General features: G+C 46.1%; 1 protein-coding gene across 1 annotated transcript in view; it reads right to left on the bottom strand.

Annotated features, from left to right (window-relative positions):
- Positions 1-13192, bottom strand: part of TBXAS1 (thromboxane A synthase 1) — a 155403-nt gene that overhangs the window by 73855 nt on the left and 68356 nt on the right. Inside the window, exon 4 of the mRNA XM_007082622.3 lies at positions 11821-11917. Coding sequence (XP_007082684.1) covers positions 11821-11917 — 97 coding nt within the window. The remainder of the gene's footprint in view (positions 1-11820; positions 11918-13192) is intronic.

The following is a 13192-nucleotide window of genomic DNA, read 5'->3' as shown; positions in this document are numbered from 1 at the left end:
TCTCAGAGACGGGCTAGTCTTTCCTGGGGTTGAGTTTCACGTCTGAACTTTGTGGTGAGGGGTTTTGTGTGGCTGGATTGGTCAGGTTGGGCTGGGAGTTGACGGACTCATGTCTCTGGGTCTTTGGCGATGTGTATGTAGAGCAAGAGAGAACGTGGGGAGCATGGGGGGAGGGAAAGGGAAAACAATCTTTCAGAGGCATGTCCCAATGGAGCCGCTTCTAAGAGAACACCTGTCATGTTTCCCAGTTCTTCTATTCATCCATCCATTCATTTTTTTTTCACTCAGCAAACATTTGTTGTGTCTAATGTGCAAGGAGTTGGCTACTCAGTGTTGAATAAAGAAGACATTGTGGGGCACTTGGGTGGCTCGGTTGCTTAAGCGTCTGACTTTGGCTCAGGTCATGATCTCGCGGTTCGTGGGTTCGAGCCCCACATCGGGTTCTGTGCTGACAGCTCAGAGCCTGGAGCCTGTTTTAGGTGCTATGTCTCCCCCTCTCTCTGCCCCTCCTCTACTCATGCTCTGTCTCCCTCTCCTTCTCTCTCTCTCTCTTTCTCTCTCAAAAATAAACATTGAAAAAAAAAAAGATATTGCACTGACCCTCTTGGAGTTGATAGTCTACTTGGGATGCAGACAGTAAGCCTCTGAACTAACAAATATGCATGTCATGAGAAAGAAGTAGGACAAGGCTAGAAAATGATAGGTGCCTGACTGGCTAGGAAGGCTTCTCAGTGGAGGAGATATTCAAGCTGAGTCCGAAAGCATGCAAAACACAAGGTCTCTTCACTCTTCTCCCCAGGCCGATCTGTTCCATTTTGAAATCAGCTACTCCTACCCAAGTCATCAAAACTGGGGTCCCTGCAGCTGGTCAGAGTGCACCCAGACCCAGGGCTGTGGGGTACAGGAAGGCAGGGGGATTGGAAGACCTGGTACTCTTTGGAACAATGTGTGAGGGACAGTTTTTGCTATTTCTTTTCACTGTTTTGTAGTTGAAATATGAAGCCAGCCATCATAATTCAAAAGCCTCGTAAAAGCTCGTGTTTAGAGGAAAATTATAATTTTCTGATAAAATATGAACATTCAAAATAAGCTATAAAACATAACTGCAAAAATATCCAGGAGGGGATTTAATTATATATTAGAACAAAGTTGCTGAGATACTTCTCTGCAGAGAAATGCCTCTCTCTGTTTAGAATGAAACTCTAGGAGTACCATGGCCATTCTACAGAATTATTACCTTCATGGAATTTGGGGAACATAATCCATTTGTTTGGGTTCTGGAGTCAAAGAAGGAAAATTTACATATTGGCAAACATCCAGTCCTGGGCCATGTTACATGAAATAAAGCATCTCATTCCAAGGAGAGCTGGGTGGTTTCTGGGGTTTGATGAAACAGAATAAATTAGAGATAAGAGCAATGGTTGATTGGATTTTGCATCTATCCTTCAGACCCAAGGAATGGATCCATGAGATTTTTTTTTTTTTTTTTAATCGTGCATCTAGAGGACCAATCTGGTCTTCCGTGCAACTTGTCCATGTTGTCCTCAGATATGTCCCTCGTCAGCTTGCCTGCCAGTGCTCTCCTCTTGGCCCAGAACTGCCATTAGAATTCTCCATTTTGTGATGGAAAATTTCAGGGCCTTGGTTAGAGTAATGTTTTGGTTTCTAGAGATGATGCTGTAATAGGGAGAGCAGCCGATTGGTCGTTTCAGGAGAGCCATGGGATGGTGAGGGGACAGTCTGACAGATTTTGGAACATGTAGTTGGAAACAGAAGACTTGGAAGATCAGAGAGTGTGCTTAGGATGCACTGAAAAACTACTTATCAAATACGTATTATGTGGAAGAGGAAATTTAGGTGGTTTTTGGTGACCTTGAGAGGTGGAGGTGGGTTCCATACTGGAAGTGATGGGGGAAATTCCAACTTTCTAAAGGAGCACTTCTGAACAGTCAGAAGTCAGAATTATTCCAAGATAAAATAACCTGCTTTGAGCGATGAGCTCCCATTGCTGGTGACCGTAATCCATTTTTTAGAAATTCTGCACAAGAGGCTTGAGTGTCAAGGGGGGATTGGTCTAAACGATGCTTAAGAATTGTTCCAACCCTGAGGCTTCATCTCCAGGGGGCCCCTGCAGGCTGTTTTTTGATTTTTAGTTTGCCTACACACACACACACACACACACACACACACACACACACACACACACACACACTTTTCAATTGTGGCAAAATACACATAATGTAAAACTTACCGTTGTAACCATTTTTAAGCACACAGTTCTGTAGCATTAAGTACATTCACACAGTGCAACCACCTCTGCTGCCTGTCCACAGAATGCTTTTCATCTTACACAACATATGTTCTGTGCCTATTAAACACTAATCCCCTCCCCTGCTCCAGCCTGGTCTCCACGTAATAATTGACTTGATTGACTGAGTGATGCCTTGAGAGCTCCGTACAGAGAGCTCTCCCCCAAAGGAATGAGGTACGGGACTGGTAAGTCTGATGGGGCAGGACTATGGAGATAGGAAGGGAACACAAGACTCAGGAAGAAAAATCCAGAGATCTAGGGCTGTCTACCCAGCCCTGTGTCCTGAGTCTCAGCAAAGGCACCTCCACTCACTCTCCAGCCTGGCGTTGCCAGACTGCAGACAATAACCAGCCATGAAATCAACATAGTGGATGGCAACCAGCATTTTAAAAAAGAAAAGCTAAGAGACACAAGGAATATAACACAGTAGAACATACAGAGGAGCATTTCACAAAGTAAGGATAAGCATTTTGTTGTTTTCAAGATAGGTGTGTGTGTGTGTATGTGTGTGTGTGTGTGTGAGAGAGAGAGAGAGAGAGAGAGAGAGAGAGAGAATGTGGTTTTGTGTGTGTATTCTGTGTCATGATGTGAAAATAGGTTTTTACTGTAGGCCACAGTCAAACAAGTTCGAAAAGCCTACTTAGCCTACTAAACCCCAAACTGGGAGTCATCCCCGCCCCTCCGCCCGCCAACTAAAGTCCTGTTGGTCACAGCGTTAGTTAGCAAGCTGTGAACATTTATCGAGCTCCTACTATGTGCCAAGCGCTATGCTAGCATTGAGACTATCAAGACAAAGAATGGAATCCTTGCCCTCAGAGGAGCTCACAGTTGACTTGCAGGGTGGGAATGGGGTGGTTTACAACCAATATTGCTCATCTTACAGCTAACAAAGTGCTTTTCACACCACTTCATTAATCTTGGGAGCGGTTCTCCAGGAATGGGGAAACACTGCCCTGCCAGGCAGTGACGGATCAGTAGCGGCCTCGTGGCTCCCCTGCTAAGTTTCCCTCAGACAGCTGAATGTGTTTGTCTTTTCAGTTAAGATCTCTTAAAAGAGAGTGTAGCTTCTTATTAGACCAGCTGAGCATAAACTTGAAAACTTTGAAGAATCCCATCACCCGGAGGACCAGGTTACGAAAGAAAACCAACACCTCGGCATTGTGTGTTCACATGTGTTCACCATTTATTGGGTGGTCAGTGTGGGCCAAACCAGTGCCTCTCAACTGGCCTGATAGAGCCACATGAGAACCACCCACTCTTCCCAGAAGGCTGCAAAATGCCCGCAGTGCATTTGCCATAACCGAATATGCATGTCATTATGCAAAAAGTGTAAAAGAATATGAAGCCGTAGCCAAAAAAAAAAAAAAAAAGTTTTGTCCTGGAACATGCGAGAACATTGACTTAAGGTCCATACGATCTCTATGATGCCTTGGCAAGGCAGACAACAGTTCTCTAGCAGCCACCCAGAGCTGCCGGTAACAGGTGAACAGGATATGGTTATAAATCACTGGTCATGATGCTCGTCCTGCCAACCTGTTTAGTGTAAAAGTGTGTCAAATAGGCTGCAAAAATATTAACATCAAAGTATGCCATGATCACAAGATTCCGGGCCCACAGTTGCAAAGTTTCTTTCAGATTCTCACACAACCTTGTACCAGAGACCTGGTACTCCACGGCACCACCTGTCTCTCTCCTCACCTGCGTGTGTGAAACCTCTCGCACTGCCTCTTATTATATTAATCAACAAAAACTCTAGAATGCTCTGACCTGGATAACCCCAAATTCTGTTTCCTGAAAACCTGTTCTTTCAACGTGTGACAATTGCGATCTGGCTGTTCAAAGATTCCAACCAAGCAGGGCTTCTGTCTGGTGCATTGAAATAGCAAAAGTGTTCCATCCCCACTGGACAGTTTTCATCCATGCACTCTTGGCCAGTAGAAAATGGTCCCGAGAAACACCATGCTCCCTCGCTGTGGTCTGAGAGCATGGCCTCTGAGGAAGGAGGCTGGCTTAGGGGGCACGTGGGGGCTCAACCCAGCTCAGGCTTCATGTTCCAACTTGGCATCTGCTAGTGGAAGGAAGGGGACCTCTTCTAATTTGGACAAAGTCCTGATACAGACTCTGGTGGCCCTGCCTGATATAGAGTTCTTAGCATTTTGGCTGCCAAAGAGGAGGAAACCACAGGTTTGGAACTGCACTTCTGTTAGCCCCATGCCCCACAGCTCAGGCTCTTCTTGACTGGGGAAGGGGTCAGGGGGCCTTGTTAAATCTTCTGAGGAAAACTTTCAAAAGCTCTTAGCAGTTTCTTGCCAGAAGCAGAGTTGAGGAGGGGCAGGGTGTCCCTGATCTAGCACCTGTCGCACTTGGCTGGAAGGAAAAATTCCCTTGGGCCCTAAGAGGGACCCTTGCATATGAAGCTCAAGATGGCTCTCTGGGATGCTGGTGGGATGCCATGGTTTACCCACTGGTGCTGACTGCACCTGAACTGGGAACCAGAGAGACCCAGGGGTTAGCTAGTCTAATACCCATACTTGACAGGAAACGGGCTCAGAGAAATGACAGGAGTGGTCCACATTACTCAGCTATTTAAAGGCAGCAAATCCAGATTCTGATTTAATTTCTTTAAGCCAAGTGCCTTTCACCATGCTGCTGGGCTATGGCTTAGAAGTAAAGGGAGAACGGGGGAAAATGGGGTGTCATTAAAAGGAGATCAGGCAGAGAAGCATGAGGGTCAGTACTCACAGGCACAGTGACTTGACTTCCTGAGATGTTCAGGAATCCAACCACTGGGACACCAGCATTGCTTCTGTGGCTTATTTACTATTCTCTCCCCCAAATTCTAGAGGAGATTCATCTCTAGATGAATCTGCCACCATAAAAGTTAAAGAAATAAGGTATAAATACAAGAACAAGATTTTACTTATCTCCTTTTAAAAATATGTAAAGATGGCTTCCTGCTGAACCAAGGGCCTAGTAAGACACGGTATATGAAATCATTTCCAGCGAGATGTTGAAGTTTAAAAAACTGCAAGGCACTGAGAGAAGAGCATTTGAGCATTCGAATCAATACCACTTAGCACAATTCCTACACTCCTAAGGCTTCATGATGCACTCCGTGCCTTTAAAAATGTTAACGTGCACACTTACCTACCAAGTTGAAAACGTGAGGCTATGTGTGTTTTACAGACCAAATGCAATTCTCTGAACCTGGCTTTTTCAGGGCCAGCCATGTCTAGACATGGGGAAAGCGAGGGAAAGGGGAGGCTTACAGGTTGTGGGCATCCCATCATGGCTGTCACTTGGGGACTAACCATGAATAGCCCATCCCAGGATGAGACGCTCCCAGCTCAGGCTGGAGGGTTTTCTGTGCATAGCGCAGTGTGTCATATAAACCAGAGAGTCCTGGCTCAAAATAGAGCCCAGGCAAATGAGATCGCACACATCTGTTTCTGGCTTTCGGCAGTCTGGGTTTTAAGTATGGACGTCTGCCTTGCTCAGAGCTGTGGACCTATCATGTACCCTGACCCTTCTTAAGAAACACAAGGCTACTAAGTGCAATAAGTCAGAGAAAGACAAATACCATATGACTTTACTAACCTGTGGAATTTAAGAAACAAAACAAATGATCATAGGGGAAAAAATGAGAGAGACAAACCAAGAAACAGGCTCTTAACTGTAGAGAACAAACTGATGGTTACCAGAGGGAAGGTGGGGGGCGGGGGTGATGGGGATTAAGGAGGGCACTTGTGATGAGCACTGGGTGTCTTATGGAAGTGTTGAGTCACTATATCCTACCCCTGAAACCAATATTATCCTGTCTGTTACCTAACTGGAATTTAAATTAAAACTTAAAAAAATCACAAAGGTAAAGTAGCATTCAAGGTTTGACTGAAGTGATGAGAGCGTCCCTAAGTGCGCAAAGACCGTTCTCTCGGTGTAAATCGTAGTGCTTGCGTTTGAAAACCTGAAAGTTTTCATTTACTCAACATTTTATTTAAGGGAAAGGGGATCAGAAACTCTAGACGAGCAAGTTTTCAAAAGCTGTCAGTGGAGAGGTGCTGGTTGCTGGTGTAGGGGACAGTTGTATGGCAAACTGGCCGGGCTCCCCCCACCCCCGCCTCACCGGACACCAACCAACAGGCAGGTCCCTTGGCCCCAGCACAAGTGGCCCGATCCACCTGGAGCCCTGGATGGAGCTTGCTTGCTGACGAGTTCTGTAACGAGGCAGTACACCCCTGTTACTCTCTGTAATGGGGTGCTGGTGCAGATACACAGGGTAAGAAGGTTCTCAGTGATTCATTTGCCTCAGAACTTGAGTAATCTTTGCCAGTGCCAAGGGCTTTGTGGTTTCACAGGAAAACCTATGATTCCCTTGTAGTATGTGGTGAGAGGCGGCACCTGGGGCAGCCAGGCCCTTGGGTCTTGATGGTTCTGGATAAAACCACTCACCAAATCCATTACATGGCTATAGGTGCGACTCTAGTGAGTCAGTGCTGTGGCTGGACCTACACTGGACAGGGGGCCCCCCCCAGTGTTGCCTGTGAGGACATGAGGGTTGGTACCCATACCCTACACACATACCACCACCTCTGCTCCACATGCCAGGGGTAGAACTAGGGATGGGCAGCCTACAGCCCACCCCGTGGACCATGCTGCCATTTTGGTCCAGAACACAGAGCTCCTGGCAGCAGGTTTAGTGACTGAACATGTTGTCTCCATGCCCCCATCCAACTAGACCGATGTAACATGGACCACAGACCACCCTACGTCTTATCAACCTTCCTACAGCTTCCCCAACCCTAGGCTCTGAGGAGAGGCCAGGAATAAGAAGTTCCCCTGCTGGTTATGACTATTTCTGCCCAGTCATGTGAACCCAGCTCCATTATCCCACAGATCTTTAAAAATAAAAGCTGCACGCATGGCTTCATGGAGTACCCGCTAGCAAAGAAGAGCTAATTAAAGACATCTAAATAAAAAAGCTGGGTCCTGAGGTGCTGGGACATCTGAGGTTCCATAAATGCTAAGAAGGGGGTGCCTGGGTGGCTTAGTTAGTTAAGCATCTGACTTTGGCTCAGGTCGTGATCTCACAGCTTGTGGGTTTGAGCCCCACATCGGGCCCTGTGCTGACAGCTCAGAGCCTGGAGCCTGCTTTGGATTCTCTCTCTCTCTCTCTCTCCCTCTCTCCCTCTCTCCCTCTCTCCCTCTCTCCCTCTCTCCCTCTCCCTCTCTCTCCCTCTCTCTCCCTCTCTCTCCCTCTCTCTCCCTCTCTCTCCCTCTCTCTCCCTCTCTCTCCCTCTCTCTCCCTCTCTCTCCCTCTCTCTCCCTCTCTCTCCCTCTCTCTCCCTCTCTCTCTCTCCCCCTCCCCTGCTTACACTCTTTCTCTCTCTCAAAAATAAATAAATAAATAAACATTAAAAAAATTTTTTTAATTAAAAAAATGCTAAGAAGATTGATTTGGGTCTAACGGTAAACTGTGGTGGTACCATCATGCAGGCACTTCAGGAAGCACTTAGTGCCCTGATAGGGGCTGGAGGACTCCATCTGGAAAGTGGGCGAGATGCCATGGAGACCCTGCCCGGAACTGAGGACCTCCAGCAATGTGAGTGGGAAAGCGTTGATATGAGATCTGCCACCCTGGGTCTGACTCATCGTCTCTTCATCCCAATGTTCTTGAGTTAGAAAAAAATATTTCATTCATCAATTCCGACTTCAAATAATTGCTCCGTGCTGATGTGTGTCAGAGAGTTCTCTGTGATGTCACACCAGCTCCCGTCAGTCAAATCTTTGGGCCAGACCCAGCTTCCCACATCACAGCCATTCTCCGCCAGGCTCTTCTGGGACACACGTAAGTCAAGCCCACATCTGTGAGCAGAGATGGGCTGTCACAGTCAAAAAAGGAAAGCGTGCATTATCGAAGTTCCTTCTCACTTAATGGATCAAACTAATATGCTGAGGTATTTTCTGTATCACAAGGGACCATTTGGTAGAAGCTTGCATGGAGTAAGCGTTTAATGTTTACTGAATGAATGTATAATAAAAGCCAAATTGCTGAACACTTAAGTAAACATGGCTTATTAGAGGGAAGGCAGCATGGTGTCGGTATGAAGAAAGCATGCCTCACTAATCTCCTTGAGTTCTTTGAGCAGATAAATAAGCATATGGATAAGAGGGAACCACGGAACCCAATTTAATTTGACTTTCAAAAACCTGTGAGAAAATCCCACTCTAAAGATGGTTTTTAAAAAATTGAGTCACTAAGGATTGTTTTATCATGAATATGGAATTGGCTTAAAGACCATCAACAAAGCTAAAGATAAGTGAATACATTCCCAGATGGAAAACTATAAACATTGGGGTTTCCTAGAGATCTAATCTTTGATGGGTCTTTTTACATGTTTAGGAATGATCTAGAAGAGGAAGTGTGTATTGAATCTCCAGGTTCAGGTAATACCTGGTTCTTCTGGGGACAATGTTACGGTGATGGAGGTTCAGTTCAGTTGGAACTGAACAGTCCTCATGTATGTGGGCCATGGGGTGTTAAAGAGAAGGATTACTCCCTGAAGGACCTAAGAGTTGAGTTCGCATGAAAGCCACACCTTCGTTTAGCTGTAAATAGCAGAAGGCACAATGGGGTCAGTGATGATGTGGTGCTGATGACAGATGCTGTGAGTATTCAGACAAGGGGAAAGGCAAATGTGGATTGAAGCAGGGAGGCTTCTTGGAGGAGGCAGAATTTGAGGAGAGCCTGGAAGAAGAGCTAGGGTTGAGTGGCTGTAGGGAAAGGGGAGGGTCTTCCCATTGATTTGGTAGCTAATGCATGCCAAGTGCTTGTCTCGCCTGCATAGGTGGGGCATGTCTGTGTGATCTCATTTAGCCTCACAGCAGCCCAGGTAGGTAGATCACCTCCTCATTTCCCAAAGACAGAATGAGAGGCTTAAAGAGGTTAAATGATTTACTCCAGCTTACATTGCTGGTAAACCCAAGACCCACTGTTACGCCACCTCCGGTTCTAGCAAGTGCCTCAACACAAGCAAAGGCACCGGGGGGGGGGGGACTTTCTAGAGCAGTTTACAGAGAGAATGGAGGGGTCGGTCCAGCTGGAGCGACAGCCTGTCTTGGGAAGCAGGGAGACGTGAGGTTGGAGCTTACATAATGGATCCAAATTACAGAGGCCCTTCAGTCTCGCCCGGGGGGGCTTGAACCTCATTCCGTGGGCACTGTGTGGAGTGGAAAAAGGAAAATGGAACCATATTTCACAGATCCTGGTCTGGGAAGTAGACAAAAATTAATCTGGGGGATGGACAAAGGGAGGACAGACCATGAGTTTGGAAGAGAAACTGGCCGAAGCTGAGGCAACTTTATTTTGTGCCCCCTGCTTGAACTTGTGTGCTGGGTATATGCCTGCCCCTGGCACATCAGCGAGAGCACAGCCCTCTTCCAGGTCAGCTCCTGGGATTTCATGCCCTGGTGACATCCTGAGTGTCACATGAAGCTATACAGAGACACACAGCTGCCACATCGCACATCCCTGCTTGGGTGGGGGAGGGGGATGGTCAGGCAGGCTCGATGAGTGTTTTCCTTACCTGCATGGGATGCAGCTTGGGGGCCCGGGTCAGGTGACTCACTGGCTTCCCCTGCTGCTGCTTTTTTTTTTTTTTTTAATGTTTATTTACTTTTGAGAGAGAGCGAGAGAGTGCGCACACAAGCGGAGGAGGGACAAAGAGAGGGAGACACAGAATCTGAAGCAGGCTCCAGGCTCTGAGCTGTCCGCACAGACCCCAATGAGGGGCTTGAACTCACGGACTGGGAGATCATCACCTGAGCTGAAGTTGGAAGTTTAACCGACTGAGCCACCCAGGGGCCCCTTCCCCTGCTTCTTTAATCAACACTCCTTACTGAGTCTGGCCCAGCAGCATTCTACAGCTGCATTTAACTGTCAGACTCCATTCCTAAGATCCCAGCAGCACAGAGGAACTTTAGGGACTTTGCGCAGCAGGGTGGCAACATCACATTTGGGGAGGAGCATCTAGAGGCAGCAGTTAAACTTCTGCATTTCCTTCAAATGCACCCTGAGGTGACGGCGTTAGCAGGCCAAGCGGTCACCTCCTTCTAGTGGCCACATGGTGTCTGCAATTGGACACAGCACCCTGGGGCTGGAAGATGAGCTGCTTTGGGGTGAGCAACCAACTACTCAGTGAAACCTTAACAATCTGGAAATGTCACCCAAGGCGACTATTAATAGAGATGGCAGTAAGGACTTGAGTTGGGAGGTGGCATATGAATCCCTGTTCCTGTTAGGCATGTGACCAGGATTGTCACTTAACCCCTCTGGGTCTTGGTTTCCTTGTCTGAAAAAGAGAGATGATAGTTGTACCAAACTCATAAGTTCTCATGAAACTTAATGAGAAAAAACCACTCTGGGCAGCTCCACCAGCACAGAACACAGGGAGCTATGCTACTATCTTTAAGGCTCTTCCCCCATCCTGGATGGCACAGAGGTTCCCACTACAGTGGCACTTACCATACAAGATTGTACTAGTCTCTTTGCCTGTCTGCCATTGGCACTAGACTATGAGCTCCTTCAGGGCAAGAATAGATCTTCTGTCTGTTTATAATCAGAACCTAGACAGTGCCTGGAATACAGTGGGTGTGCAGAAGTTTGCCGAATAACCAACAGTGAACACAGTACCTACTATTCCTGTAAGAATGGAAGTTGAGTTTAATTTGCCCCCCCCCAAAAAAAAAAGATCGTGAGCCTCTGAATTCTCACAAGCAAGTATTTATCAATTCACTTGACAATATTTCCAAGAATCAACATAAAGTTTCTTGGTCTCTGCTAGAACTCTTATATCCCCATCTTTGGAAAATAGGGACAACACTGACCTCTGCCACCCTCGTCACTTCTTTCATTCTCTGGGAATTCTCAACAAAGATAAAAAGTAGGATATATGCTTTCTAAAAAAGATGGAATGTGTGCATTCTTTAGTGGATTGGGTTGAACTGATACCAGGGAACCCTCTTACAGGGCTTCTCCTGCTATGAGGGGACAAATTTCCCTTATAATGTTGCTTGTCTCCCCTTTCCGGCCTTATGACTTTTATATGCTCTGAGAAAGGTGTAAGCACAAGAGGCTTGAAATTTTGCTTTGCCTCTGATATTTATTAACCTTACTCTGTCTTCCTCAGTCACTTGACCTGTGCCCTCTGGATTCCTCTAGCTCTGAGCAAAGCTTAAAAAAAAAAAAACCCTTCTGGTTTTAGCATTTTTATTAACCAGAACTTCTCTTGGGCTGTAGCTTTCTGGAAGCATTTCTTAAATGCAAATGCCATTCTTTTGTACCAGTCCTGTATGTCTCTTTTGAAAACTGGAATTCATTGGAGAGCTGTTTTGAGTCTAACTGATTTAAGTGCGATAAGAGGCCCAATCACATCCCTGTTAGATGTGATGCACAGTCGTTGAATCCTAGAATGATTCTTCATTCATTCATATGCAGAAAGAAAACCACATACCATTCTGTTGGTAAAGTTATGGAAGTTCTCAACCAACACCTGCTCGATCATGTCTGGATCAGAGATAACAATAAACATCCGGCGACCAAGATAGTACCTAGGGAGTAAAAAAAATTACTTTAAAATGTGTTGTATTAATCTACCCATTTCTCCTTTCCCAAAAGAGTTCACAGTGGCTTAGAATGGAAGATAAAAGACAAATAGGAAGTAAAGATGTGGAGAAGATAAGGAAGTGCATATGCTGATTATAAGGAATAGTATAGTGTGATGATCTAACATCTCATTTCATTCCACAAATGTTTCTGGAATCCCACCATGCACCAGTCCTTAGAGACTGTGGGATAAATAAGACAGAGTCCTTGCCCCCCAAGGAGCTCATAGCCTGATAGAAAATACAGATCTGTAAATGGGAACACAATATTAGGGCATTTATAAGATCCAGAAGGAAGTAAAAATGGCAGAGATCAGTGTTGTCCATATTGCCCCCAAATGGGGAGACAGGTATTCTAGCCAAAGAAGGCCGAAACTTTTATATACTGATCCTTGGAAAAAGTCTAAAGTGAATTAATAAATGCTGTGGAAATTCAGGAAAGATTAAACCTGCTGATAAAGGGCTGAACATCTGGTTGCCACACCTGTACATGAAGGAGTTCAACAGATACTTCTGACATTAATGAAGAAAGGGAGGAAAGGATCAGCCAGACAGCTGGTGGTAGTGAACTCTAAGTGGAAGCAGCACTTGAGTACATGTCTGGTTATATTAATTTAAGTTCTGGGGGCACAACAGCAACTAAGACCCAGTCCCAGCTTTCAAGGGTCACACAGTCTAGTGGGAATGAAAGTTAGGTCATCAGCATGCAGTGTGACCTCTGGCAAGCAGGGGTCACGTTGGAGGCACACCCGCCTCGGTGCTTGGAAGAGAATAAAGGCTTCTCAGGGGTGGTGCTTCTCAAACTGAGTTCCGAAAGAGAAGCAGAAGTTAGTTCTGTAAAGTGGGTGGCAAAGGGGGTGAGCATGTACCGGGCAGAGGAACCTGCTTGTGCAACTGTCCAGGGGCAAGTCTGCTTGGGGAAACTATGAGTACTTGGCTACCAAATGTATGAAGTGGACCCAAGTGAACCCAATGATAAATGAGTCCACTGCATAATTCCGTGTTTTTAGTCTATGAAGTTATATGTTCAGGATGTAATTTGATCGCTGTCCTATCCAGCTCAGAGTAGTAAGGGATAGATTTAAAAAAAAAAATTTTTTTAACGTTTATTTATTTTTGAGACAGAGAGAGACAGAGCATGAACGGGGGAGGGTCAGAGAGAGAGGGAGACACAGAATCTGAAACAGGCTCCAGACTCTGAGCCATCAGCCCAGAGCCTGA

The sequence above is a fragment of the Panthera tigris genome, chromosome A2 (assembly GCF_018350195.1).
Source record: "Panthera tigris isolate Pti1 chromosome A2, P.tigris_Pti1_mat1.1, whole genome shotgun sequence".
NCBI classification, from domain to species: domain Eukaryota; kingdom Metazoa; phylum Chordata; class Mammalia; order Carnivora; family Felidae; genus Panthera; species Panthera tigris.
This window is presented reverse-complemented; position numbering and strand designations above follow the sequence as displayed.